Here is a 24,908-nt window from a genome sequence, read left to right on the forward strand (position 1 = left end):
ACATCTGTAGATATTTCATATTTCCAATTTAATTAGTCTTTCTCAATAAATTCTCTAATATGCAGTCTCATCAGGCGATCACCAATGCCGCACGCTGAACAAGATTTGTATACATTTCTTGCATTAAAAAATGTTTGTTACTAGTGTATTTAATAAAACAAAGTGGAACTATAAAGTAGCATCAGATCAAGCAGAATGCTTCTAAGATACTCTTCAAGTGAAGCCAAAAACTTGACAGTCTACTAAAAAGAGTATCTTTTAATTTGAACAAATTACACGCTTGCATTTCAGACATCTAAATAAATGTTTAAATTGTGCTTTTTCATATTATTTCAAAAAATATACTTTCTAATTTGCAATTTTTAAGGTTTAATGAAATAAAACAATGCACATTTAATGAATAATAACAGATGTCACCATTCTGTTTACTCCACACGCTTCATTTCCTCTGTAAAGTCGAAAATAACCATTCTCTCCCCAATCAACTCCCCAACTGTTTTTAATAATCCAATATGGATTTGACCACCAATGTAGCCAACTTTCTTTACCATAGCCGATGATGGTTGCACCGTGATTGAGAAAATTTGGATTGCAGCTACTTTTAGTAGGTTTTATAATTCCTTTACGATATAGCATCAGTATGTCTGCATTCATTCTTACCGCTACTGGACCATGTTCATATAAATAGTTTGCAATTGTAGTTTCATTTTTATGCAGTAGCACTGTATCATTTATATAAACCTTTAAATAAGTAAACACGCACATATGTATAATTTATAAAGTAAAAATATTGGCTTACTTTAATTTTTTCCTTGTTCAGCTTGCATGAGCCATGAAGGCCAGTATACGGATAATCTGACTCAGCTTGTACTCCACTCATCCGAATAATTTCGTGGTAAGCTTTTAAAGGTTGTCCACCACGACAGCCTCTGTTAATTTTGTCACAGTCGATTATTTGTTGCTCAGAAAGGGAGATCAGATCACCAAATTTTATTGCCCATGCACTTTCGATATTTGCAATTGTACTGAAAGCCCAACTTGAGCCACATTTACCTAAAAATTTCTTTTGCATTTTGTGCCACACTGAAAAACAAATGCAAACCTTGACGTTTAACTTTTGTAACTACATTGTAATTTCTCCAATCAAATTTATTTGGTCGATCTACTTTCAAAAGTGCAATTCTCTGTTTGGGCAGCAATGCAGAAGTTTCTAGCATATTCAAGTAAGTCTTTCGAAATTCATCTTGGGTCATGTCAGCAAAAATTGTCGGTCCATATATGGCTGTTCCTCAAAAAAATATTTATTTTTGCAATCTGTATTACTTAAAGTTTAACTTGTTTACATAATTATTTAAATGTTAAAAAATCCTCAGTTGATAAAAACATCAAGTGAATGCAGTTATATTTCTGATTAACATTACATGTTAATTAAATTTATAAAAGTAAATTATTGGATCTGTGAATGTTTTAATCAATCAAAAATGTGAATGTTTTCTGCTTGATTTGAAAAATATTTAAAAATAAAATTTATAAAAGTATTTCAGATGGCTGTACAAGCATTTGCTGTTCTTCAAAAACGTACTGTGGTTAAATTAAAACTCCATTGTGTAAATTAATAAATTTGAAAATTTAATAAGTAATGTAAAGTTTAATTCATGTTTTATTTCAAAAAAATATTCTGCGCAAAACAAAAATTATAAAATCAATGATAATATTACTTTAATAGTTTAAATAATTGTTCATTTTTTAAAATTATTAGCAGACTGAAGAAATATCAATATTACAAGTTTGTAATTCTAAAAATTTTTTTAATTCTAAGAAATGCCGCAGCAATTTAAAATAGACTGCTACAACTTTTGTCATGTAACAAGTGAAAATTTAATTAAACTTTTTATACCTTTTTCTTGTTGTTGGAGATGCATTGCAATTTTCATATTATCATTGAAAATGGAATATTTTTTAATAAATTCATCTTCTGATTCATACCGCTTGTTGAATTCTTTCATAAACATCAAAAATGCTTTCAATGATTGTTGTTCATTTGCATTCATCAATGGGAAACGATTGAAATAATTTGATATATTGAACGATTTTTCAGTTTGATTTTGAAATTCATCTTTAAATTCATGCCAACATATTGAAAGCACATTTGAAAGGAATAAATTTCCAAAATTAATGATGAAGAAGCATAATATACAAAATGACATTGCGCCAAACCTTTGCAACACATTGCAGGATGGGAAAGTAAACTTCTTATATTTATTTCAGCTACACTTATCACAAATAAAACTGTCACGCATGAGCTGCAATAAATTTAAATTTTACTATAAAATACAGTTCATCTAAATTAACATGTTCATCAAAGTGATAAATGTTAAACTATGATTTATATAACCATTTGAAAATTCTTGTTTTTCTGGTTGATTTTTGCATTCATAATCACAAAATAATCATTAAAAAAATTTTCATTTAATCTAATAAACTATTTATGTCCATTTTATTTTTATTAGCGTTATATTGTTGACATTTTATTTTTACAATTTTTACATTATTTCATACACGCAGAAATATTTTAACTAGCTTTCCAAATGCACAAATCTTTTAACGTTGATTGCTATACGCTTTGCAATAAAAGTAAATTTAAAAAATTTTCAACAAGATAAATTTTGAACAGTTGCGCATCATTTGAAAATTATGTCACTACTAACTAATAACAGTTAAGCGCAATTAGTTGAAATTTGTTTGCTGTTTAAATCATTATCTAAAACAGATCACTAGCTTTTATTGGTCTTTACTTGAACAAACACAACGGCAAGAATGTCAAGATATTCGTTTAATTTGTGCGGTGCAATGCAGAAAAATAGTAGTTTGGGAACATAATTAACAAATGATAAAAAGTAAGAAGCTTATGACGTCAGTGAAGAAGTAAAAGTTGTGAAAATAAATTTTTAACAGTAATAAATTGATTTTTTCAAAAAAAATTCCAAATTTAAAATGTTCAAGCAGTGTCTAAAATGTAGCATTAATCAAGCAAGCATCAGTTCTGCTAAACAAAACAAAAGAAGCTTCTAAAATTATTGCTTTCTGTCAAGCGCTTCAAATGATGCCTCATAATGTCATAAAATGTGAAATATTCTCCAAGTTTAGCGAATTTCAGAATTTAAAATTCAAATAAGTCTATGACACAGCCTATGGTGTATTTATTAATTGAAATGCCATATTTGATAGCGATTTACGATTAGTCAAGATGAATTATTTCAAAAAAATTTTATTTATACAAAAAATTGACAAATTTTATCAAAAACTCAAACATCAAAAATATTATTAATCAATCACAACTGAGCTGGCCATTTGATCGATTCCACAGACACCTTTTCCTCGATAGAGGTAATAGTACCCCTTTTCACCCCAATTAGGACCCCAGCTATTTTTGATGATCCAATAAGGAGTAGACCAAAACAGACTTTCTTTGACATCATAACCCACAATTGTTACACCATGATTAATTCCATCCGGACTACACATTAAACGGCTAGGATGAGCAATTCCGCTACGGTAGAACATCATGGCATCTGCATTGAGACCAACCGCAACTGGGCCATTTTCGCTCACATAGCGTGCAATCGCATCTTCATCTTCAGGTAGCACAACTGTATCGTTGATGTAAACCTAAAACTCAACGTTTAGAAAAAAATGCATTTTTGGGATAACTAGTGAACGTATTATAAACCAAAAATAACCACTACGTACCGCACTCTTGGTGTGGTTGAATTTGCATTTGCCTGATCTGGCTGTATACTTGTAGTCTTCTTCTTTTTCAAGACCACCCAGACGAATGATTTCCAAATAAGCGTTAACAGGAAGTCCTCCTTCGCAGCCGTCGTCCAAACGATCGCAATCAACCAACTGCTGTTCAGAGAGTGAAATAAGTTGAGCAGTTTTTACTGCCCAAGCTCCTTCAATATTTGCAACTGTACAAAATGCCCAACAAGAGCCACAATTTCCTAAAAGAAAATAATAATAAAATTAAGCAATAATAATAATAATTAGTATTTCTCAAATTTAAATATAAAATAAAATACCTTGGTCTTTTACAGATGTGACGGCATTGAATTTTCTCCAGTCCATTCGCTCGCTGATGTTCGATTTGGGAATATTTGCCATACGTTTTGGTTTTTTCACATTGTTTGGGTTGAAATTCAGGTGGGTTTTGCGAAATTCTTCTGGTGTCATATCGGCAAAAATTGTGGGGCCATAAATAGCTGTTCCTGAGAAAAAATATAAAAATGGATTCTAATTTCACAAGTCAAGTCGAACGAGATGATGATAAACCAATGATTAACTTAGTGCTTACCTTGTTCTTCTTCTTGTAATCGTTTTGCAATGACCATATTGCTCTTGAAGATGTTGTATTTTTCTGCTGTAAGTTTCTCTGTTTCGTACCATTTGTTGAATTCGACCATGAATTGTTTAAAATTTTCCCAAGATCTCGCTTCTTTGGCATTCATTTCTGGCAAAAGCTTCAGCAAAAGATTTTTGTCGAATTTACTATCCATGTACCGTTCCAAGTGATTGACATTAGTGAAAAGCGGTCTCTTTTGCTTCATTGGCAATGCCCAGGTGCAGTAAAATAGGCAAAATAGAAAAACTGTACATTTTACGGAAACCATAATGATGCCGTTCAAAATGACAAAAGTGTGTACGCATCCTTCTTTTCACAGAAGGTTATTTATATAGTTTCCAAGAAAACCATCCGCGTAGGCTAATATTTTGCGTCAAGACAGATAGCATTATCAAATTATCAACTTTTACTGAGTTTGTATAAAAAAAATTTAATCTTCAAGATTGTGCCTACTGCTTTGCATGGTTTTGTAAACTTTTTTCTTGCCAATGTTTTGGAAGAATGCTTTACGTGTTGCGTTGCTAATCTGAATTTTAAAGAATGAAGGTCCAATTTAAACACAAACTGGTAAACAAGCATAATTTACAGTCAAACTGCTATCTGAACATTTCAATAAACATTTTAATCTTTTTCCTCTTGTTTCCTTTTATTTTATACGGTCAGTTTGCCTTTGTGCAACTTGATAGATTAAACAGAATAGTAAATTAGCAAATTTGCATATTAGTGATTCAAATTTGAAATTATCTTTTGTTCAAAATTTTTCTTTCCAATGCGTAGCTGCTTTATCAGTATTTTAAATTTAGCAGTTTCATGACGCACATTTGCTTCATCAGTTCAGTAGTTTATGAAAATTACGTAACGAGTGTATAATTTGAATTCAAATAATGAATTAACTTGTTAATTTGGTATAATAAATTTACCACAGTTAACAGTGGGTCCAATTATGCATCTTATGGGATTTTAAAGTAGCCAATTAAAAGTGTTCTCAATCGAAAAGCATAATCATTTATTGCTTAAATTTCAATTCTCTTACACAACTTATTGTGGTAGGAAATCAATCATCATTTTCCACGCAGTTCAACTGCTAACCCTTTGTGTATGGTCGAAAATAAAATTGTCATTATTTTTCTTTCTTTTTTTTTGTTAATTTAACAATCATGATTGAATAAATTTCATCATTATACTGGAAAATGCTTTTTTAAAATTTAAATTGAATTATAGTAAATAACCACGTGAAGCATTCATCTATTTACCGCAATATAAAGTTTCCTGTAAATTTGCAAATAATGCTCCATATGCATAATAGGTTTTTATTTAAAGTTACTTAAAACATTTTGCATTATTTTTTTTTATTTTGTTTGAAATTTTTGAAATGCTGAACTTGTCAGTAGATTTGTTTCAATTAGCTTTTAGCATTTTTGCGCTTCAAGTATAAAAGCTGAAAGCAACATTTTCGAAGTGAAAATCATGCAAATTATTTCATCGTGCCGAAAAAACGCAGCTGGATGTGGAAAGCACCGGTAATGAGTACAATGCATTAAAATGTTTTCCAAGCTAATTTCAAGAAGCATATTCAAATATGACCGACAACTGGGGGAAAAAAAAGTTTTTCTCAAGTTATAATGGTTTCAGTTTGAATGTGGATTGACCAGTGGCAAAATACGTATGCTGATGTTTTGCAAATAAAAAAAGCTAGCAAGTTGAATGAAGTGGAATCTTCTGCATGTATTAAATAAAGTAAGCGCAAATTGATGAAGCGCAAACTTATTTATTATTCATTCATTCATTGGAGAATATTTTTGCAAATTAATTGCCCCATTGTTCATCATTCAACGTGAACTTGAAGTTGAAAATGAACAGACGGTTGCAAAATCGTTTTGTTATATGAAAGCAGTTGAATGATTAAAAAAATGCTAACACAAAGCTGGAAAAGTTGGCGGAGATTTGCATCACCGGCAGACATTTGAAATGATAAATAAATCATCAATTTGACGTTCATTACTGTTTGTTAGTTTTGCTGGAACAACTTTTCATTCATCAATCAACCCTGATGCTATTTATTATGCAAAGTTGCAACTCATTTTCTCATCAATATTTCAACATTCTCTGACTTGGTCTCTATTTTAAGCTGAAAATTTATTTATTATACATTCAATATAAACCATAAAAAATAAATTAATAAATATTTTTCTTTGTCCATTTTTATTGAATAAAATAACTATTTAATAAATCATAGAATGTTTTTGAAGTTTCCAATATAAAAGCAGAACAAACAAAGTAGTCTAACAATGCGTTGTAAATGGAAAATTATTTTTGCTTCTTCATTTGCAAAATTTGGGCAATTATTATTATCATTGTCTCAAAGGCAAAGCTCTAATGTTGCTTTCTTTAGTGAATAGAAAATTTAAATTTGCTAAAGCAAATGAATGATAATGAGAGAAGATGATTCGAAATTAGCATTGATTCAAAGTTTGCTGACAGTACAATAAATTCGGGTGTATTATGCTTGCCACTGAAAGTTGTGCTTCTGGACTATATTGTAACAGTGCCGGTGAATTGTAGCTGAACATCGATGGAAATGAGAACGGCTTCAACGGAGAAACTTGGGGAATTTTGAATTTCTCGGCTTCGGCTTCTTGCAAACGCTTCGCTTTGGCTCGTCGGTTCTATAAAATATGCTTTCTTCTCAACTGTTTGTTCATGGAGCAGAATTGAAGATTTCAAAAATTCAATCTTTTTTTTACCTGAAACCAAATTTTCACTTGAGTTTCTGTCAAATTCAGCGAGCTGGAAAATTCCGCTCTTTCCGCCACGCTCAAGTACTGCTTTTGTCTGAATTTTCTTTCCAAACTGAGAAGTTGCTGCGTTGTGAACGGTGTTCTAGGCTTACGATTCCCTTTGTGCTTCCGAAGCTGACATTTGTCAATTGCTCTCAACTGTTGTCGTTCGTTGTCTGAAATTACCAATTTTCATTATTTTCATATGCAAAAATTTTTTTTAATTAAAAAAAATTCAATTACAAAATTTGACTGGATAATTTACAATTTTTGCATTCAAAATTGCAAACGTGCACAAACAAATTCGTTCCTTCGATTGAAAATTACCAAATTATTTACCACCTCAGCTTGATGGTTGGTTGAAAACATAAACAACTTTAAATTCACATATTTTTTAATGTAAACAACAAATATTATTTTTTTGAAAAATTTATGTTATTCTATCTGAATAAATATATAAATGACTGCTGTTTTAAGACTGAAACAACAAGCGCCATATGCGCTTCTTATATTTATAGAACAAATAAGCACATTAGCACTTCATTGCTAAAAATAAAGTAAAATTTTGACAGCACTTTACATGCCGTGTACTTATTATCACTGATCACACACTAATTAAGAAAGTTTACTTGTTTTTTTTCTCTTCACAAATCTTATTTCCTTACAAATCTGTACAGATGATTTTTACAATTTTTCAACCAATTCGAAACAATGTCAACTTTTGAAGAATTTAATTTTATCATTCAGAAATTGAATATATTATTAAAATTGATACGAAATGGAATTAATTCAACAAAGGTGATTAAAATTTAAAAAAAAAGTAGATAAATATGCAAAAATTACTGTTCTGACTTGGCTGAGCCCACGGTTGAGGTGGAAACTGTGCTGAATTGAACGCTAATCCCATTTCAGCAGACACTGGCAAAACTGACAAGGATGATATGAAATTCAAAGAGGCGGATGATGATTTCGCGCTAATATTGCCGTCGCTCTTGTCGGTCCCGTTGAGTAAATTTTCATCATGCAAACCGTGAACAACAGTCGACTTAGCAGCGGCCAGTGTGGTAGAACTGTCAGTTTTCGTTGAAATTGAAGCCTTTTGTAATTGTTGCTTTTTATTTGCATCATCCGACGACGAACTGAAAACACTTTTGGACGGTTTGTTGATGATCGCATCCACTCCGAAGGTTAACATCTTGCCTGGAAAGTTGACCGACTTGACGACGTTGGTCATCGTTGTGTGCAGTATTGTTATAGTTATAAATTATATTAATAATTGTATTCACCGTATAAAAAGTGAACGAAGGAAGAAGATTCACAGTCAATCTCTGTTTCTTCTCAGTGAATGAAAACGAGGAAATTTTTCAGTCGCCGTTTGGTGCAGTCACTTCCGTTCTGGCAGAGCCGATGCATCTGAAAGTGGCGTTCGCATTTTAAACGGCGGTTGGCCCATTTAAAAGCGATCATTTTTGCCCGAAACAGTATAATTTTAAAGTTGAAATGTTCCAAGTTGTTAATGTTCAACCGGGCAAATGCCTTGTGGACAATTTTCCTCTTTCTTTCATTACCTCCGCTAATTGAATTCTGTCGAGCAACGTCCACATCCCCATTGGCTGATGACGTTCATCCATTTCGGCTATTGGCAAGCGCACAACTACCGTAATCAACTTGATGACATATTAATGTTCCTGTTGGTTAAAAAGTTTGTTTTCACAACGGCATTTCAACTATCCGCCCAATCATTAGCGTTGATTTAGCAATAATGACTCGGCGTCATTTGGCGGCTACTTCTGAGACTTGTTTAATGCTGCGATTGATGTGCTGAACTGAGTTGGTGGTGTTCAGAGAAAGAGAAAAAAAATGCAAAGAACAATTTCTTTACTTAATCAACGTTCCCACTTGCCATTCCACTACCAACCGCTGGTAGATTGATTACTGTGAAATTTGATGATCAAATCATCGAACTTGTCATGCCCAACAGACGTCAATTTCAAGCACCAATCTGCAACAAACACTATCCTGAAATATTTGTTCAATAATATGTTTCTGTACGCATATGTTTAATTTTCACATTTCCTTCTGGTCAACTACAACAGAAATATGCTGACTGTGTCGTAACTGCACTGCTTGCCAATCAAACAGTCACAAATGCAAAAAAACCATTCAAAAATTCAACAAAAACAGAAATGCTAAAAGTGAAAAAGAATCTTTAATTGATCAAAATGTAACACTTTTGTCGTTGAAATTGAATATAATAAGCAAGCAGCTGATCACAGCCGATCAACTGACCCTACCTCCCTCTCTTTCCCTCTATCCCCGCTTGATCCCTGCAGTGCTGCTGAGCTTCCAAAAGTATTTTCAAACGTTCACCAGTGACAGCAGTCATATTTGTATGATCCGTCGAAGCTGTTTCGCCATTTTCGAATGATCTCAAAAACCGCGTCACATCGTTCGGATACAACGGACCCAGTTGAAATAACAACTGCAAACATGCAGATTGCAAATCTTTCGACAAATTCTTCTTGCTTGTCAACAATTTATGCACTGATTTCAACAAAATCAACGAGTCGAACTGTGGCAAATTCACACAAGCATCGAACAAATAATTGAGCAACAGAAGCACAATCACAAGTTGAGCAGAGTCTTCAATGTCGGCACTGTCACCCGATTGAGCAGCGTTCACTACTGGAGTCAGTAGGCGATCGCTGACTGTAGTAGAATAATCAGCCAGCTTGTCTTGAGCAAATATGAATTGTATCTGACGTACTTTCGGCATGCATGAAGTATTCAGACAGAGTTCGTCGTTCTCGTTTCGACCAGTTGAACCAAGCCAAATCACTTCGAGCAAAATCTGATTGACGTACGACGGCGCGTCCACAACACTGGGAAGCTCTTGCAAATCACAATAGTGAAGCGTCAGTCGTGTCGCTTTCTCTTTGGCAACGTTGTTCAATAGAATATTAAAGCCAACGGAAAAAAAATTCGGCATTCCATTGGTTTCGCTGAACAGAAACTTGCGAAACGCCACTGGCCAAGTGACCATCACTGAGAGCAACATTTCCAAACTGTTGGTCGAATTGGAATAGAAAATGTCCCCAATCAGAACACCAATCGGATCCATTTCATTCAAAATTCTGCAAATCAGTGTGTAAAATCGGCAAAGTGCTTGCTTCACTGACGAAGAACAACTTTCAGTCGAATATACGCAAAGCCTCAATTCTCGGAGAAGTGAATTGAAAAAATTGTTCTTCAACTCCGGACGATATGACATGATCGCGTCCAACAACTTTATCATATTGAAATCTTTTTTCACCATCAACGGTGCAAGCGGTGGATCTTTGAAAATTTTCAAATTCCACAATACCGGCACCAAATCAACAGGCTGAAGCGAGATGACATTCACCACGCTTTTAACCATCACATCGGAACCGATCGACGGAAATAAGTCCATCAATTCTTTGGCCACGTTGAATTCAGTTTTGTGATTGTAAATGTGCTTTTCCATTGCAAAATCTGACAAAACGCCTTCAAACGCTTGAAAATTTTCCGCACTGTTGCAAAACATAGGCTTGCAGCAAACTTTCACACAGCAAGACTGTTTACTGTTTTTCCATATTTCCCCTTGTACTACTTCCGGATCTCCATTCTGATTGCAAGGTTGTTTTGCAAGATTGGCAACTTTCTCTGACTGACATTCATCGAGCATTTTGGTCTTTCTACTCACCTTTTCACCACCACCACCACCATCATCATCATCATCATCATCATCATGAATAGCTAATCCCAAACTGTCATCACTGTCACTGTCTGAAGCATATTCCACACATTTGTCCACAGATAATTTGTGATTCAGTTGACTAGTAGTAGTAACTGTTTGCTGCGCATCCGGCACTGCAATGAATCTTTTCTCTTTAATGGTGACACCTAATGAATAAGTTTCAGTGGGAATTTCTGCAACAGCAAATTCAACTTCCGCTGAAGATTCTTTAACTTCAGCTCGCACATCTTCTGAAACAAGCTCCTAAAAACAAAATATATCATTAAATAGAAAACTGGAACAAAAATATAAAAAATACAGGTATAGGACTCAAAGGAGGCAGGATAATTCTTTTCAAAGATGACATGACAATGTCAACATTCAAATTGTTCAATGGTCCAATATTTTTCTCTACAAGCGATTCTTTTCTGGCGCATGTTGATTGAATATCCTTCATAGGGCTTAACTTTCCCATTTTAAAATGATTTTCCATCGCTGGAATAATTTTATCATATAGCAGAGATGTGTCACATTCATCATCTTTCTCTTTCGCTGCTTCATGAGGAATAAAAGTTGAAGAAGAAGAAGAAGAAGCGGGAGGTAGTGATTTCGGTGGTTCTGTAGAATTCTTCGAACTTTCTGTACATTTGCTTATTAGTTGCAAATGTGGTGAAGACGGAGCTACTGCTGCTGCTGGTGATTGGGAATGGCCATTAGAAATTCTCGACGAGATCTTCTTTGCACCTTTTAATTTCCGATCTTTAATCGATACATTACTATTTTCTGGATTCGTTAAAAATGGCACTGGATTATGGATAACTTCATTTGCAGGCACTGAAGAACACTGAATCAAAGGGGAATGAGCAACGTCTGTTGGCTTGATTGAAAGCAACGGTAGAGATTGACTTTGTTCATTATGAACGTCATCCATTTTCGCCTTTTTCGGAACTTCATTTCCATTACTTTCAGACGTAGATAAATCCTTCAACAGTTCAGCCTCCAGTTCAGATGCAATCTCAGTAATACTGTCTACCATATCTTTGTCAACTTCAAGATGTTTCTCTCTTGGCAATGGAACTTCACTCGAAGATGCTGTTACAGTTTTATCTTTTACGAAAGCTGAAGAACGCGCTATTTCTCTTTCCCAAGAATCAGCATCGGGAGATATTCCCCGAGATCTTTCCAGTTCATCATCTTCTACTTGGGTACGTACAGATTTCATCTGCTTCATTAAACTTTTTTCACCCTGACTAACTCCACTCTCTTCTCCAGTATGGCAAATACACTGAGAAGGGGGAGGAGGTAAATTTCGCTTTAAATCTAAACAATAAATGAAATATCCATTGGAAAAAATTATCAACTTGGAAGTGTCTTACCATAATGACGCTTGAATATTTTGCCCCACATTAAACAAATTCTCTTTTCATCAAGCAGTGAACTTTTCTTCTTCAAAACATTTTTCTGAGAAATGTCTTTTTCGGCAAGCTGCAGCAGTTGTTCTGTTTCTGCGTTCTTTTGAATCAGAGACGTATTCTTCGCATTAAGTTCAGCATTTTTTGAAGATAATTCTTTAATTCGAAGCTCATATTTAAAACTGTTAAGTTTTTCAACCTAAATTTATAATATACCATTATGCATTCCAGAATGACCAAAAATTAACCAAAAAAATTACAGCTTGATAACCTTCATTATACAATAGCTTCTTCAATTTAATTGTTAAACAAAACCCTGCTCCTCAACTAAACCATTATCAAATTTTTACTAAATCCAATATGCAATAAAAGACCGGCTTCTATGTGGAATGTTCGATTCCAACGAACAATAAAAAATTCATAAATGAACAAAGATTTTAATTAAAATACTTTCAAATCTCAAATTTCATATTCTCAAACAAACAATCACATAACAAACTCTAGAAATCAAGTCTACAAAGATATCAACAAAAATAAAAAGCAAATGAAAAATATGTATACAAAGCAGAAGTTATATGTAGTTGCAAATAAAGCTTTCCAAAAAGCTTCTTTACTAATCTCACTCAACTTCTGTTTTGAAATTATTCTTGGCTTAGATAGCAAACAACATATAGGCCACACACCATATAAATAAAAAAGAAATATAGATATCATAATGTAGCGCTCGTCGGCGCTACGTGATCTCGGACCGTCACACGGTCGCCGTCACAATAATTTATCAGAAATTCATAATTATCAAGTTTTAAACTGCTCAGTTTATCCCACAAATATTAAAATTGCATTACACAAACTTATTTTCATTGTTAACGCACTTACCTTCAACTGTTCTAACAATTCCGTAATTGTACTTTCGTCTGCTCTTGCTTTTGCTTCATAAACCTGCAGTTGACTCAATAATAACAAATGATCATCATTCGCTTTCTGTAAGTTCTGCTTCAACGTTTCAACAACTTGCATAAATCGGGAAATATATGATGATTTCTCAACTAATTTGCGTTTTAAATTTTCATGCTCCTAAAAGTAAACAATTCAACTCTCACTATTAAAAAATGTATGCGTCAAACTTTTTCCAGAGCACGCAGACGACAGTTGGCTACATCCACGGATAAAATCTGCTGCTTTAACCAAGATATGTTGCTCTTTTCTTCGGATGTGCCCATACTTTCATTACTAAAAATAACCACAGACTGCCTATAGGCTGAATTAATAATATATAAAATGCACAACTTTCAATACTTGAAAGGCCAAATTTCATCAAAACTTATCTTTACGGTTCTCGTCAATCGTGATGTAAATTATACCATTTTATAAGGGATACTGAAATATTATATCGTATTAATTGAAGTACTTGTGCATTTCTGATAGATAATAAAGTATTTTCTAAATTGTTTTAAAAAGTCAATAACATAAACAAAATTTAACGTACTGTAATACAGTATAATAATAATGAAGTGCAACATCTTGATTATCTTAAAACAAAATATCTTAACTGTTATATTTTATATTGAATAATATCATAAAATAAAAAAAAATTAACATTTAAACCTAACTTTTAACTTTTAAAATTTGCTGATTAACAATTTGTTACAATTTAGAACAACGTTTTTAAATAGCATCATGATTAGCCTATTACTTTCTTATTACTTTATTGTTATTTAAAATCATAAAAATTGAAAATTTAATATGTTTACTAGTGTAGATAATTAAATTTTAAAATATATGTGCAAATAAAATTCCAAGGCATATGTGCAAATCAGGAACATTTGCTTGTGAGCGAATCATACGAAAATCAGTTTAAACCAATAAAATTAAAGAACCAACAAATCTTTGTTAATTGCGTTAATAGTAAAACTCAGGCAAAAATTCGTCGTAAATTGGACCGTTTCATTGTTTTATAATTATTTTAAAGAACACTGAAAATACATGAGAACAACCAAAGACAGTGTTGTAAAGAGAACACTTTTGAAAATTGCTGATTTTGTCATGTAAATTGTTTCTGTAAAAGTTTGTCTTTATGCTATTACGAGTCACATTTAGATATATCCAATTCATAACTTTAAAGAAAGTAATGATACTTCATAAAGCAATTCATCAGTTTAAGAGAGCATACATTGAATGTTCACTTGATTCATCTAAATGAACATTGTTCTGTTATTTGTTCTGACACAGCGCTTCCTGGTGAACAAAACTGGTGAGTGATTGCTGCACTATTACAATGAGTAAATTTTTTAAATCAATAAAGTTTAACATTTTATTTTGATTATTAAATATATTTTTAAAGCAGATTTTTAGATGAAGAAAAAATATAAAACATATGTGAGCAAATAAACTTTAATTTCATATATTTTTAATAATTAGATTTAATTAAGTTTACTTGAATTAACTGTATCTGCTAATGCTGATTGTTAAAACAGAAATGGAGTAAAAATAAGCGTTTGGTTTTTCTGAAACTTATAGTTAAAGTAAGCATACATTTTTTTTCTAATTTCTATAAAACAGCTGTTTTAATAAGCATGATTTTTGAAAATTAAATTAATAAAATTAAAGTGAAATTTGAACTTCCAACGGTCAAGTGGGGTACACAAGGAGTTTTTGCATTTGCGTTGCTATTTTTGAACAACATGATTTTTATTAATTTACTACATATAAATGATTATAACTGTCAGAAAATCAAATTTGTTCAGGCATCATTTCTACAAACTTCACATTCATATAATGGTTTCCTGATTGTATGCTGTCTCCATGGTTTACTTTTCCTCAACGTCCTAGTCAGCGTGAGTTTCTGCTTCAATAAAACTTCCATCAACTCCAAATCAGTATAAAAACTGTTTACCGTGATTCCCTGACTAATACCATACAAAGGATTAACTAAATCTTTTATTAAAGCTGGCCTTGCTTCTTCTCAGGATGATTATAAATTTTTCCCGCATATCCATGAAAATTGTAAGTATAGCGGTGTTCAACATCAGCCGCTACCCATACCTTTATACCATATTTTCCTGGTTTTGATTTGATGCGCACTATCAGAGAGCATCTGCCATGAAAGGGGATTAGCTGTTCATCTACAGTTATGTGTGCCCCTGGACTGAAATTTTCGCGACAGTTTTGCAAAGCATATAAGAAACGTCTTGCAGTAGAGTCAACTTACTGCGCTTTTTCTTTCAGCTCAGGTGGTTTTATCATCGAATCCAATGAGAGACGCAAGCAACTTGAAGCGATATTTCGACATAACTGCCGGATATACATCTCTTCTTAAAGCTTCACTGAAACCCCATAATGAGGCTGGACTTTCTGGTCTTCATGGAAAGTACCAGTGATTAACAGAAGTCCAAAAAATACGTTCATTTCGGCAATGTTGGTGGATATGAATATCCTTTTATTATCAGGATGCCTTTCATTGTATTTAGAAAAAAATTCTTTTACCTTCTTCGTTTGTCTGCAAAACGATCCGTTTTATGATATCAGATGACAGTTGGGCATGAAACACATCTTCAATGGTCATTGCGGCTTTGCATTTGCCAGTTGGCCCCGGTTTATCACGTAAAATGTTTTCTGTTGGTCGTCTAGATGGGTTTGGCGGGTGCTCTGACCATGGAATTGTACTGGTAGAAGGACCTGCACTTTCTTCAACATCAGTGTCGACATTGTTGACTAAATATGCCCTCTTCCTCTACATGGTCTTCATCTGACAAGGATTCAGCCAAATTTTCGAGCTCATCTATATATTCCTCCATTTCTATATCTTCCAAACAGCTAACTTCCATATTCATGAACCAATTTTGATGCATATAGTACAAACACAAGAGAAAAAAGTAAGCTAAACTACTATATTACAGTACTAAATATGTGCAAGCATTATAACGTAGAAAATCAGATCCTACACAAACCACTGATGTGATATACAGTTTGTCAATAAACACAGTTTGGAACAGATACTTCACTAGTGTGACTTGGTTTCCAAATGTTTGTGAAAAGTCCAAATTACAGAAGATTAAGTGACGCACAAAATGGACCCAGGACCATTAAAGCACTGCTTTAATTTCTGATCTACTAATTGTACGCACTCTCAAAAAAAATTATATCATGTGGAATTGTATGAAATTCAGCTATAGAAAAATTTAACATGAAACGAAGTAGTACGGCAGAGATATTAGTGAAAACCAGTGTTGAGTACAAAATGGATCCCATTTGACCTACGAAGGGTTAATCGATTCACGGTTGCTTTTCACTAAATCAGTTTTACATTATTAACTCCCAACACATATTTTAAAAATTAGCTTAAAGCACTGAACAGTATTATGGAATCTATATTTCAGTAGATAAATAATTTTGAAATGCATAAAATGCGCATAAATTTCTGTGATCTATAAAAAAATAAAAGAGTAAATCACGGAAAGTTTACATTTTATTTCATCATTGAGTTTTGCTTTTGAAAAGTAGTTTCAACAAAAGCTGAAATAATGTCGCTCATTTTTTACTGGAGACCGTTTCTGAAAAAGCTTTTTCATCACTTTCGGCAATTCATACAAGCTTCACCAACTTCAGCTATCAGCACAATAACAGCTTGTATACTGCTATACATCTAACAAAAATGTTGTAACATTTATTATATTTATAATGCGCTGAATCCTGAAGCATCTGTTTATTATACTTGAAGCATTCTAAGCGTGGGCTATCTTTTTAGTTTCAAAACATTCTTTATAATTTTGAAACCTGCTCTCATACATCATTTGCATCGTGTAGAGCTAGTTTCAAAAGGATGCATGGATATTTCTTTCATTTAGAGCAAGCTATTTTGCATAAGAGCAAGTATATCAGACTGAAGAGAGTACCCTACCAACGAATTACGTCAAAAAATAATATTCCAAAAAATTTAGAAATAGGTTTTCATTCATTTGACACTAGTTTTGCAAATGGAAGGCATTTTAAAATTACGGAATAACTTTAAAATGGTAATGCTGCATGCCATATAATGGAATATTGCGTGAAAGCAGTTAATGAAGAATGTATACTGGCTTCTTACTGATATAAATAATAGTGAAATGATAACGATTGAAGCAGAATCAGTATAGTAGCGATTTTTCATCGTACAATTTCCAAATCTGGCTTATTTTTTAAGTTAAAGTAATAATTAAAATACAGTTAAAGGTAATAGAAATTTTGAAAATTATAATAAAATTTCCTAAACACAGGAACATCCAAATTATTGGTCATATATGAAAGTTTGCAAACATCTCTTAGTAAAAAAGTATAAAGACAAAATAACAGGCACATATAATAGAAAATGAGAGCAAACTAATTCATAAAATTTGAAAAATTTGATGTTAAATTATTTTTATGCAAGAAAAATTAATCAACATTTCTCATATTTGTACCTACCAGTTATTTGCATACTGTACCAACATGTGCTAAAATTGTCTTCATATGATGTTTCAATTTTGTGCATATGTTGCGCAACTGTCGTAAATAATTTAATAAATTACTAACAGGGGTATTACAGATTTGGTTTGTTTCTATATTGAAGAAATGCTTGCAAATAAATTCTAAATGATTTAATCGGGCTTCTTTGTTAAATAATCCTTTAATATTAACGCTTAATCATCATACAGTACATTCATGAGTTTCTATTCTTTTATGCAATTTTTCTGCGTAATAATTAGTTTACATTTTAGCGAGATCAGATTTTCGACCTCTTTAATTTAATTGCGTTGAACTTTATATACTTTTCTGTAAGTATTTAATGGGTTTCAATACTTGCAACTTTTGATGAATCATGTTTGAATTATAGTGTAGTTTGTATTCTTTACAGTTATAGTTATATATATGTATGTAAATTAAAAATTATCACAATGCATATTATTAGTTTTATCAGTTTTTTATACGCACCATGTAAAAAGGATGGGTTTGATGTATTGACGTTTCTTTTTTACCATATGTCGCGCAGGATGCAGTAGACTCAGTTAAAAGTATCGATCTTACTCTTAATTATGTTTATCCATTGTTTACTGAGCATGTTTATTGTTTATTGAAATATTAATTATCAAGTATTTTATCAACAGCTTAGCTTAGCGATTTTATCTGTGCAATTTCGATGTTATGTAAGTATAGTTTTAACATAAAGAGTACTTAATTTCTGTTTTTTTACAGTTTGCAGTTGTTAAAAGGAGCTGATGTTTAATGAAAATTGATGTTTACACTCTAATCAAAAGCTTATTGGAACTGTCATAATTTGAAGTATTATTTTTTAGGTAGGTAATTTGAATAACTTTGAGTTGAAGTTTCTATAAAGATTTGAGTAAAACGTTGATTAATAATTTAATGCAGCAGTATTTTATTTTACAAAGTGAATGTAATGGCTCAAGTATAATCATTGTTTCATTATTCCATTTATTCATTGTTGTACAGTTATGCACACAGGAAAAATCTTTCTAACCTTTCGTCACTTAAACATATTAATTTACATTCTTTTTAGCCCAGAAATATGTTATTTTTTTAATGTTTCAAAATGTTAATTGATCTGTTATAAATCATAAAAATAAGTGTAAATGTTAGGATGAAGTGGGAACTATTACTTTTTGCATATTCGGCATTCTCTAACAGAACATTGATTTTAATAACAATGCTAGCAAATTTCGTAAGAAAAATATAAGTTTCTTCGATTATGTAAATTATTTTATGGTAACAATTGAATATTGATTTAGAAATATGTGTTTACTGTAACAGTTTGTTTCATTTTGTGAATGAATATTTTGTTTGATATTTCAACAACACAAGTTTGATGTTTTATTATTAGAATTTTTTTTGAATTGTTTAAAGAAATGACGGATTTGAGCGAAGCAGAATCAGATGCATCCAGCTCTATTGGTGATAAGCCTTTGAGCCCGATAACTCGTGAACAGATGACGAAACGAGTGGAATCTTTGAAACAGGAAAATCTCGTACTACGGGTGAATATTAAATGAATTACAGCCAAATATATATATATGTACATACAAATAAATCGCTCATTTAGATGGAACTAGATGGGTGTAAATGCCGGATAAAATCATTGTTGGAAGAAAATAAAGCGTTGAAAGAAGTTAGCGTTCAAATAGTAAGTTCGATAACTTTTTTTCTGATAAAACAGTGCATCTTATTTATTAAAAAAAATTAAGCACGCTAAAGCGGAACAAGAAGAAGAGTTCATATCAAACACGTTGTTTAAAAAAATTAAAGCGTTGAAAAAGGAGAAGGAAACTTTGGCTTTAAATTATGAGCAAGAGGAGGAGTGCTTGACTAATGATTTGTCGAGAAAATTATCTCAAGTTAGACAACGTTGCGGTTAGTTGTTCTTTTTAATGTTTGCTTTCCCGTTTGAATTCAGCTGCGTCAAGAGAAAGCTGAGCTGGCTGCTAATTTACAACAAGAACAGGAATCGTTGGTGGCGAAACTGATGCGCAGGTTGAAAAAATTGGAAGCGGAGACTGTAGCCAAGCAGCAGCATTTGGATCAGCTGCGTCGGGAAAAGGTGGAATTGGAAAATACTCTTGAACATGAACAAGAGTCGCTTGTCAATCGTCTATGGAAAAAGCTTGACAAGCTTGAAGGAGAAAAACGGTAATTGCTTTTTTGTTTGCTGTTTTTGTATTTGCTTGAATATATATTGCCGTTGTTTCGCAGAATTTTGCAGGAAAAAGTCTCTCAGTCAATGTCAGCACCACAGTCTCCGATGGATACGAATCGATCCGGTGATAGCAAAGATTCCATATCTGGAAATGATCCGATGGAAATGATGAATGACATCGAACGGTTGCGAACAGAAGTAGCTACATTAAAGCAGCAGTTAATTAATTCACAGGCTGAACGTAAATGTTTTTTTTAATGTTGTGTTGAATGAACTTTTCATTCCGTTTTTTTTTGAATTTTGCTTTTCAAGCGTCGTTGTACTTGTATTTTGTATTATTAAGTTGCACGTAATTTGAACGGATGTTTTCAGATGAAGCGAAGATGTCGCAGTTTGCACGTGAAGAGCAGGAAATTAAAGGGGAAAACAAGCGTTTACAGTGCAGATTGCAAATGGAAGTGGAGCGTCGTATACAACTTTGCCGACATTTATCTGAGTCTGAGTCCAGTTTGGAAATGGAAGATGAACGTCATTTCAATGAATTGACAGCAGCCGGGCAGCTTCCGTCGAGGATTGGAACCGCCAGCGTTGCATCACCGTACAATACATTGCCTTTGGCACGTTCTCCATCTCCGCTTCCGGGTATTTGTTTATTTTGCTTTTATTATAATTTCAGTTTCTAAAGCAAATATTTTATGCTGTATGTATATTATATCATTTGTTGATATTCTATTTTCATTGTAAAAGCTTGTTTCTGCTTTTCAGCTATTTTGCAGGTGAATGTCAATCCGTTGCCGCATCCAAACAGTTCATATATTTGTTTGAGTCAACGCTGCACGCACTGCAATTGCATATTGCCGCATGTTTGTCCGCACACGGCTGTTCTTGTTCCAGGTGTTACGAGTGCTCAAACATCAATTCCACCTGTAAGTGTATGAAAATTTTCATAAAAAGCATGCATTTTTTTAGTTATTATTTGTTTTTCATTTTTCAGACTTCTCCTGCCAGACCTGGTTCAACTAGTAAAAGCAAAGATAACGATTCTGAAGGAGGCGGCTTTTTACGTCCATCTCTCCCATGACCGCCTGTCAGAAATCGTAATTCATATAAGCTGATATTGAAAAACATAGTCTTATAGCCATTTTCACGATGTAGTTTTTTTCTCACCGTATAATTTTTAGTCGTAAATTTTAATTCAGTATAAAACAATACAACTTGTTCTTATGAATACGTATTGGTTTTATTGGGATGTTGGAAACAGAGTTTAAATTTTTTGGGGAAATAAATTTATGCTATTGTAAAATCAGGTGTTTGAAGTTCTTTTACTTTGGAAATATCTTTGCAGTTGCTTATTTTAGAAAATGCACTTCAAATTTTATTACATTTGAAAGATTATATTTTGATATTACTTTTAGTATTTTGAAAATAAACAAGATTTATTTATGTTTTAAATATTCAGCGAATGATTTACATAATGAAATATGTACAAAACAAATATATTGAAATCTTGTTGCTATTGTTATTTTAAATTGAAATTATTATTGATGTTATCAGGACTTTTCATATTTCCAGCAGTTTTTAGTTATGATAGCATTTTTAATTGGATTTTTGGTTTTTCCGTAATATTTATTAATTTTAATTCATATCGTATTTCTTTAATCATTACGAAGAGCATTTCAGCTGCAATTTACACATTCAAAACTTGTTATTTACTTTTGATAACTAACATTACAACAAGTACAATTTTTTCTAATATTAAACAGTGGTGGAGAAGTTGTTTGAATTCTGTTCGTAGAAAAGAAAAATTTTCTTCATAACAGCAATTCTTATAACAATTTTCTTTATAACAAAAGCCATATATATCCTTGTGAAAAGTATTTCAACGCATTTTTCGTGAATGCAGACATTTCACTGAAAAATGTAGTACAGTTTAAAATAATTTAAACTGTAAACGATTTGCTATGCTTTATGCTATTTTCACGGGACAGCAAACCCGAAATGGGGAATCGTTGACTTGCAGGCAAAGTTCACCGATAGAACAACGCCTTGGCGTCCATATTTCATTTTGGAATCCACAATTAATTATTAAACCTGATCGACGATCTTTTGTCGCCTCTTCAGAATTGCATTTTCGATTAACTATTAAAAAAGAAAAAGATATCAATTTCAAATTATTTTCAACTCTAAAATATGATTATGAATGAGTGTTTGTGTAAAATTCCATTACCTTCTGTTTCATCTATAAGAGAGATCGGATTTCCATGAATATTTGCAAGACTTTCAGCTGTTTGCTTATGGAATTCATTTGCATAATTTTCCACTGGTTGAAGTTCTAAATTATTGGCACGTTCGTGATAAGTAAACGGCACGAAACTTTTGTCACTGCCAAAATTCACTCCCCCAACTTCAGCAGTTTCCGCTGTAGCATCACCTTAAAAGCATTTTAAAATTGTTATGTAATATTTTTAAATTTTAATCCAGGTATAAATAAAAATATCTTTTGCGATATACTACCTGAGTTTGCTTTATCCAAGAAGTTCATATTTTGATCAGAAAGTGCTGGAAACAAGCGCAGTTTTTCTAAAATTTCCATATCCTCTAAAGCTTCAGGGGGTAGTAAATCTGGGTAACTGCTTAATTCAGAAGATGGATTGTTGTTTGAAACGGATTTTTCAAAATATAATCTATGCTGATGTGCTGAAACCCAAAAAATAGAATGATGACTAAAAAGTGTTCATTACACTTACCAAGTTGATTTGAATGGAAACCACAAAATTTCACTTTTAAGAAATGCTCCCTAAAATAACATTATAAATTAAAGTATAATATTAAAATTGGACCCAAATTATACATTTTCATGTGTACATACATTTCATTATAGTTTAAATATATGTACATTTTTTTGTTCATAGTATTAACGTTCAAGGAAAGCGAAAGCCATTTTAAACAGAAAAGGAGGGATTATATAAAATTGCAACATGATTAAAGTATATAATAAAAATTTAAGTATATACTTAATAACAGTAAAATTTCTTATAAACTGAACATAAAAATTGCAGTTTGGAAATATAAATTAAGATATTTTGTTATGAAAAGTGCAACCATTAAATGTATGTTTCGGTATTTATGGCACTGCATTTTTTTGGAGTTTTAAACTTTATCAATTTAAACACACATACTTGTACTGGAAGTCTGTCACCACCATTCCATTGTGTTCAACGTCAATATCATCCTGATCTTGTCCAGGTAAGAAATATTCTTTAACATGGCACAAACTGTGATAATTACCTTCAGTTTCACAGCACATGAAACCCATTCTACAAAATACTTCACTTGAATATGCCTCATTTTCAAAAACTGCCAAATGCAATCAAAGGAATAACTGAAAATTGCTTTTGTACTATCGTATTAGCATATATAAAAATTTTTGCTTACTGGCTTGTTCCACGTCTCATTATGCCGCTTAGATATTCATTATCTCGGCATGTTTGTTGAAAAAGTATTGGAAATTTGACATTTACTACTTTGGTCCATCTACATTCTTCTTCCTTGAATAAAATTGAAATAAAACTAACCAAAGCCAATGGACATAACTTCTTCTTTTTTTTATTGAAAACATACAAGTTTTTGATTAGCTTTCATTTTCATTGGAAACAGCTTCAGTATACTGTCACAGTAGACGGTGATCAGAAAATCAGTCCTCTGACCGCCACGACTTTTGATCATTTGTAATGATGCCTTTTGAATAGCCTGTCCTCTTGGACACGTAATACGGTAAGAATCAAATGGATAACTATGTTTAACAGTAACACTTGACAGTGGTTGGATGTTTATAAATAAAAGTAAATTGAAAAGAAAAAATTTCCACTTCATCTTGAAAAATATTAACAAGCTAAAACAGAAGCCAAATTAGTTATGCAATTTTGAAAAACTGAACTATCAATTTTATATATGATTTGACACCAATTTTTGCATTGCATTTGATGAATCTATGCAAGTAGATGTTGAATACTTTCTGCGTGCTAGATGTTGACCTAGCTATTTGCTGGTTGTGCAATGTTTAATGCAGGGCATATTTTATTCAAGATTTTGCAAAATTGGAAAGGAATCGTATTTTTCGTCTTCCATAAACTGCTTTGTTAACAGTAGCGAACATTTTGCACCAAATTTTTGCATAAAATTAAATAGTCAAGGTTAACAAATGACCGCTGCTTTGACCTGTTTAATTCAAATGGACGATTAACCTAAACTGACCAGCAGATTGTCATTTTAAAATAGGCTGACCTGAGTAGCGTTTAATCATTGTTTGAAGTGTACAATAATGGCAGATGGACAGGAAAGCTGTTTTATTGAATTACAAAATTATTATGAATACGTAGAACAAATATTATTTTGACATTCATTAAGAAAAAGTCTTTTCTTAAAAAAATTATTTTAATAAGAATCTTTGATTATATATGAACTGACAGACAGACTTACTGGTTAATTTTTCAAATCACATTTTTGCATTTGCAGCTTAGAATTCAGCTGCTAATGTTCACAGTTTAGCACTTATTTACTTAATAATTACAAATTTTCTTGATTTTCTATATTTAAACAGATATTAGTGTGATTTATAACAGGAATATTTAACTTTTTGCCTTATTGCTTTAGACATTGCGTTATGAGAGGTTTTATGCTCAATATTTGATTTAGAAACCGCTTTCAGTAATTACAGAATCGAAATAATAATAATTTAATTTTTTATTTTCAAATAACATTAGAGGTATCATATTTTTTTTAAAACAAACTCCAAAATAAATAAAAAGTGCGTTGATCAAATGCTCAGAAATCATTAAATTTAAAAATTATCCAACAAGCAAGCTTTCAGGACACTTTTAAGAATTCCATAGAGCTT

The 24,908-nt window shown here is 32.2% G+C and overlaps 7 protein-coding genes across 7 annotated transcripts; 1 reads left to right on the forward strand and 6 right to left on the reverse strand.

The window, feature by feature from the left end:
- Positions 1-32: 32 nt before the first annotated feature.
- Positions 33-1,922, reverse strand: Tsp_02383 (cathepsin F). The gene is given in 6 exon segments (XM_003378196.1): positions 33-94; positions 232-295; positions 409-741; positions 800-1,083; positions 1,103-1,288; positions 1,898-1,922. 6 exon segments carry the CDS (start codon positions 1,920-1,922, stop codon positions 33-35), a joined length of 954 nt encoding a protein of 317 aa, XP_003378244.1.
- Positions 1,923-3,324: 1,402 nt separating this feature from the next.
- On the reverse strand, positions 3,325-4,670 carry Tsp_02382 (cathepsin F). The gene is made up of 4 exons (XM_003378197.1): positions 4,355-4,670; positions 4,083-4,268; positions 3,751-4,004; positions 3,325-3,669 (listed from the first exon to the last, which is right to left on the reverse strand). The coding sequence occupies exons 1-4, from the start codon at positions 4,668-4,670 to the stop codon at positions 3,325-3,327; spliced, it is 1,101 nt and encodes a 366-aa protein (XP_003378245.1).
- A 2,185-nt stretch (positions 4,671-6,855) lies between these two features.
- Tsp_02381 (homeobox protein MSH-B) lies at positions 6,856-13,712 on the reverse strand. The gene is made up of 10 exons (XM_003378198.1): positions 13,710-13,712; positions 13,225-13,422; positions 12,313-12,547; positions 11,256-12,256; positions 10,969-11,200; positions 9,474-10,863; positions 9,098-9,198; positions 8,023-8,379; positions 7,147-7,355; positions 6,856-7,068 (listed from the first exon to the last, which is right to left on the reverse strand). The coding sequence occupies exons 1-10, from the start codon at positions 13,710-13,712 to the stop codon at positions 6,856-6,858; spliced, it is 3,939 nt and encodes a 1,312-aa protein (XP_003378246.1).
- A 1,576-nt stretch (positions 13,713-15,288) lies between these two features.
- Positions 15,289-15,654, reverse strand: Tsp_02380 (conserved hypothetical protein). The gene is made up of 2 exons (XM_003378199.1): positions 15,557-15,654; positions 15,289-15,493 (listed from the first exon to the last, which is right to left on the reverse strand). Exons 1-2 carry the CDS (start codon positions 15,652-15,654, stop codon positions 15,289-15,291), a joined length of 303 nt encoding a protein of 100 aa, XP_003378247.1.
- A 95-nt stretch (positions 15,655-15,749) lies between these two features.
- Tsp_02379 (putative nucleolar protein 12) lies at positions 15,750-16,172 on the reverse strand. Its single transcript, XM_003378200.1, has 2 exons — positions 16,052-16,172; positions 15,750-15,799 (listed from the first exon to the last, which is right to left on the reverse strand). Exons 1-2 carry the CDS (start codon positions 16,170-16,172, stop codon positions 15,750-15,752), a joined length of 171 nt encoding a protein of 56 aa, XP_003378248.1.
- A 1,682-nt stretch (positions 16,173-17,854) lies between these two features.
- On the forward strand, positions 17,855-21,092 carry Tsp_02378 (coiled-coil domain-containing protein 6). The gene is made up of 10 exons (XM_003378201.1): positions 17,855-17,870; positions 19,225-19,355; positions 19,421-19,501; positions 19,563-19,712; positions 19,772-20,004; positions 20,068-20,252; positions 20,384-20,653; positions 20,688-20,731; positions 20,788-20,937; positions 21,006-21,092. The coding sequence occupies exons 1-10, from the start codon at positions 17,855-17,857 to the stop codon at positions 21,090-21,092; spliced, it is 1,347 nt and encodes a 448-aa protein (XP_003378249.1).
- Positions 21,093-23,206: 2,114 nt separating this feature from the next.
- Positions 23,207-23,884, reverse strand: Tsp_02377 (hypothetical protein). The gene is made up of 3 exons (XM_003378202.1): positions 23,633-23,884; positions 23,447-23,559; positions 23,207-23,393 (listed from the first exon to the last, which is right to left on the reverse strand). The coding sequence occupies exons 1-3, from the start codon at positions 23,882-23,884 to the stop codon at positions 23,207-23,209; spliced, it is 552 nt and encodes a 183-aa protein (XP_003378250.1).
- Positions 23,885-24,908: the final 1,024 nt, after the last annotated feature.

Source organism: Trichinella spiralis, assembly GCF_000181795.1.
Source record: "Trichinella spiralis strain ISS 195 chromosome Unknown Scfld4, whole genome shotgun sequence".
Classification (NCBI taxonomy): domain Eukaryota; kingdom Metazoa; phylum Nematoda; class Enoplea; order Trichinellida; family Trichinellidae; genus Trichinella; species Trichinella spiralis.

Bases quoted from the DNA above. Each gene is read 5' to 3' on its own strand.
- Tsp_02377 (XM_003378202.1), bottom strand. From the start codon at position 23,884: ATGAAGTGGAAATTTTTTCTTTTCAATTTACTTTTATTTATAAACATC. The intron at 23,560-23,632 runs GTATGTTTTCAA...ATTTTATTCAAG, and splicing joins TGAAAGCTAATCAAAAACTT to GAAGAAGAATGTAGATGGAC. The intron at 23,394-23,446 runs GTAAGCAAAAAT...AGCAATTTTCAG, and splicing joins ATGAGACGTGGAACAAGCCA to TTATTCCTTTGATTGCATTT.
- Tsp_02378 (XM_003378201.1), top strand. The intron at 20,005-20,067 runs GTAATTGCTTTT...GTTGTTTCGCAG, and splicing joins AAGCTTGAAGGAGAAAAACG to AATTTTGCAGGAAAAAGTCT. The intron at 20,938-21,005 runs GTAAGTGTATGA...TTCATTTTTCAG, and splicing joins CTCAAACATCAATTCCACCT to ACTTCTCCTGCCAGACCTGG.
- Tsp_02382 (XM_003378197.1), bottom strand. From the start codon at position 4,670: ATGGTTTCCGTAAAATGTACAGTTTTTCTATTTTGCCTATTTTACTGC. The intron at 4,269-4,354 runs GTAAGCACTAAG...ATTTTTTCTCAG, and splicing joins ATTACAAGAAGAAGAACAAG to GAACAGCTATTTATGGCCCC. The intron at 4,005-4,082 runs GTATTTTATTTT...ATTTTCTTTTAG, and splicing joins CACATCTGTAAAAGACCAAG to GAAATTGTGGCTCTTGTTGG.
- Tsp_02380 (XM_003378199.1), bottom strand. From the start codon at position 15,654: ATGTATATCCGGCAGTTATGTCGAAATATCGCTTCAAGTTGCTTGCGT. The intron at 15,494-15,556 runs GTAAGTTGACTC...CGAAAATTTCAG, and splicing joins GAGCTGAAAGAAAAAGCGCA to TCCAGGGGCACACATAACTG.
- Tsp_02379 (XM_003378200.1), bottom strand. From the start codon at position 16,172: ATGGAAGTTAGCTGTTTGGAAGATATAGAAATGGAGGAATATATAGAT. The intron at 15,800-16,051 runs GTCGACACTGAT...ATACAATGAAAG, and splicing joins GGGCATATTTAGTCAACAAT to GCATCCTGATAATAAAAGGA.
- Tsp_02381 (XM_003378198.1), bottom strand. The intron at 12,257-12,312 runs GTAAGACACTTC...TTTATTGTTTAG, and splicing joins AATATTCAAGCGTCATTATG to ATTTAAAGCGAAATTTACCT. The intron at 7,069-7,146 runs GTAAAAAAAAGA...CATATTTTATAG, and splicing joins AAGTGAAAATTTGGTTTCAG to AACCGACGAGCCAAAGCGAA.
- Tsp_02383 (XM_003378196.1), bottom strand. From the start codon at position 1,922: ATGCATCTCCAACAACAAGAAAAAG. The intron at 742-799 runs GTAAGCCAATAT...ACTTATTTAAAG, and splicing joins TGAACAAGGAAAAAATTAAA to GTTTATATAAATGATACAGT. The intron at 95-231 runs GTTTTTGGCTTC...AATCTTGTTCAG, and splicing joins TCTTTTTAGTAGACTGTCAA to CGTGCGGCATTGGTGATCGC.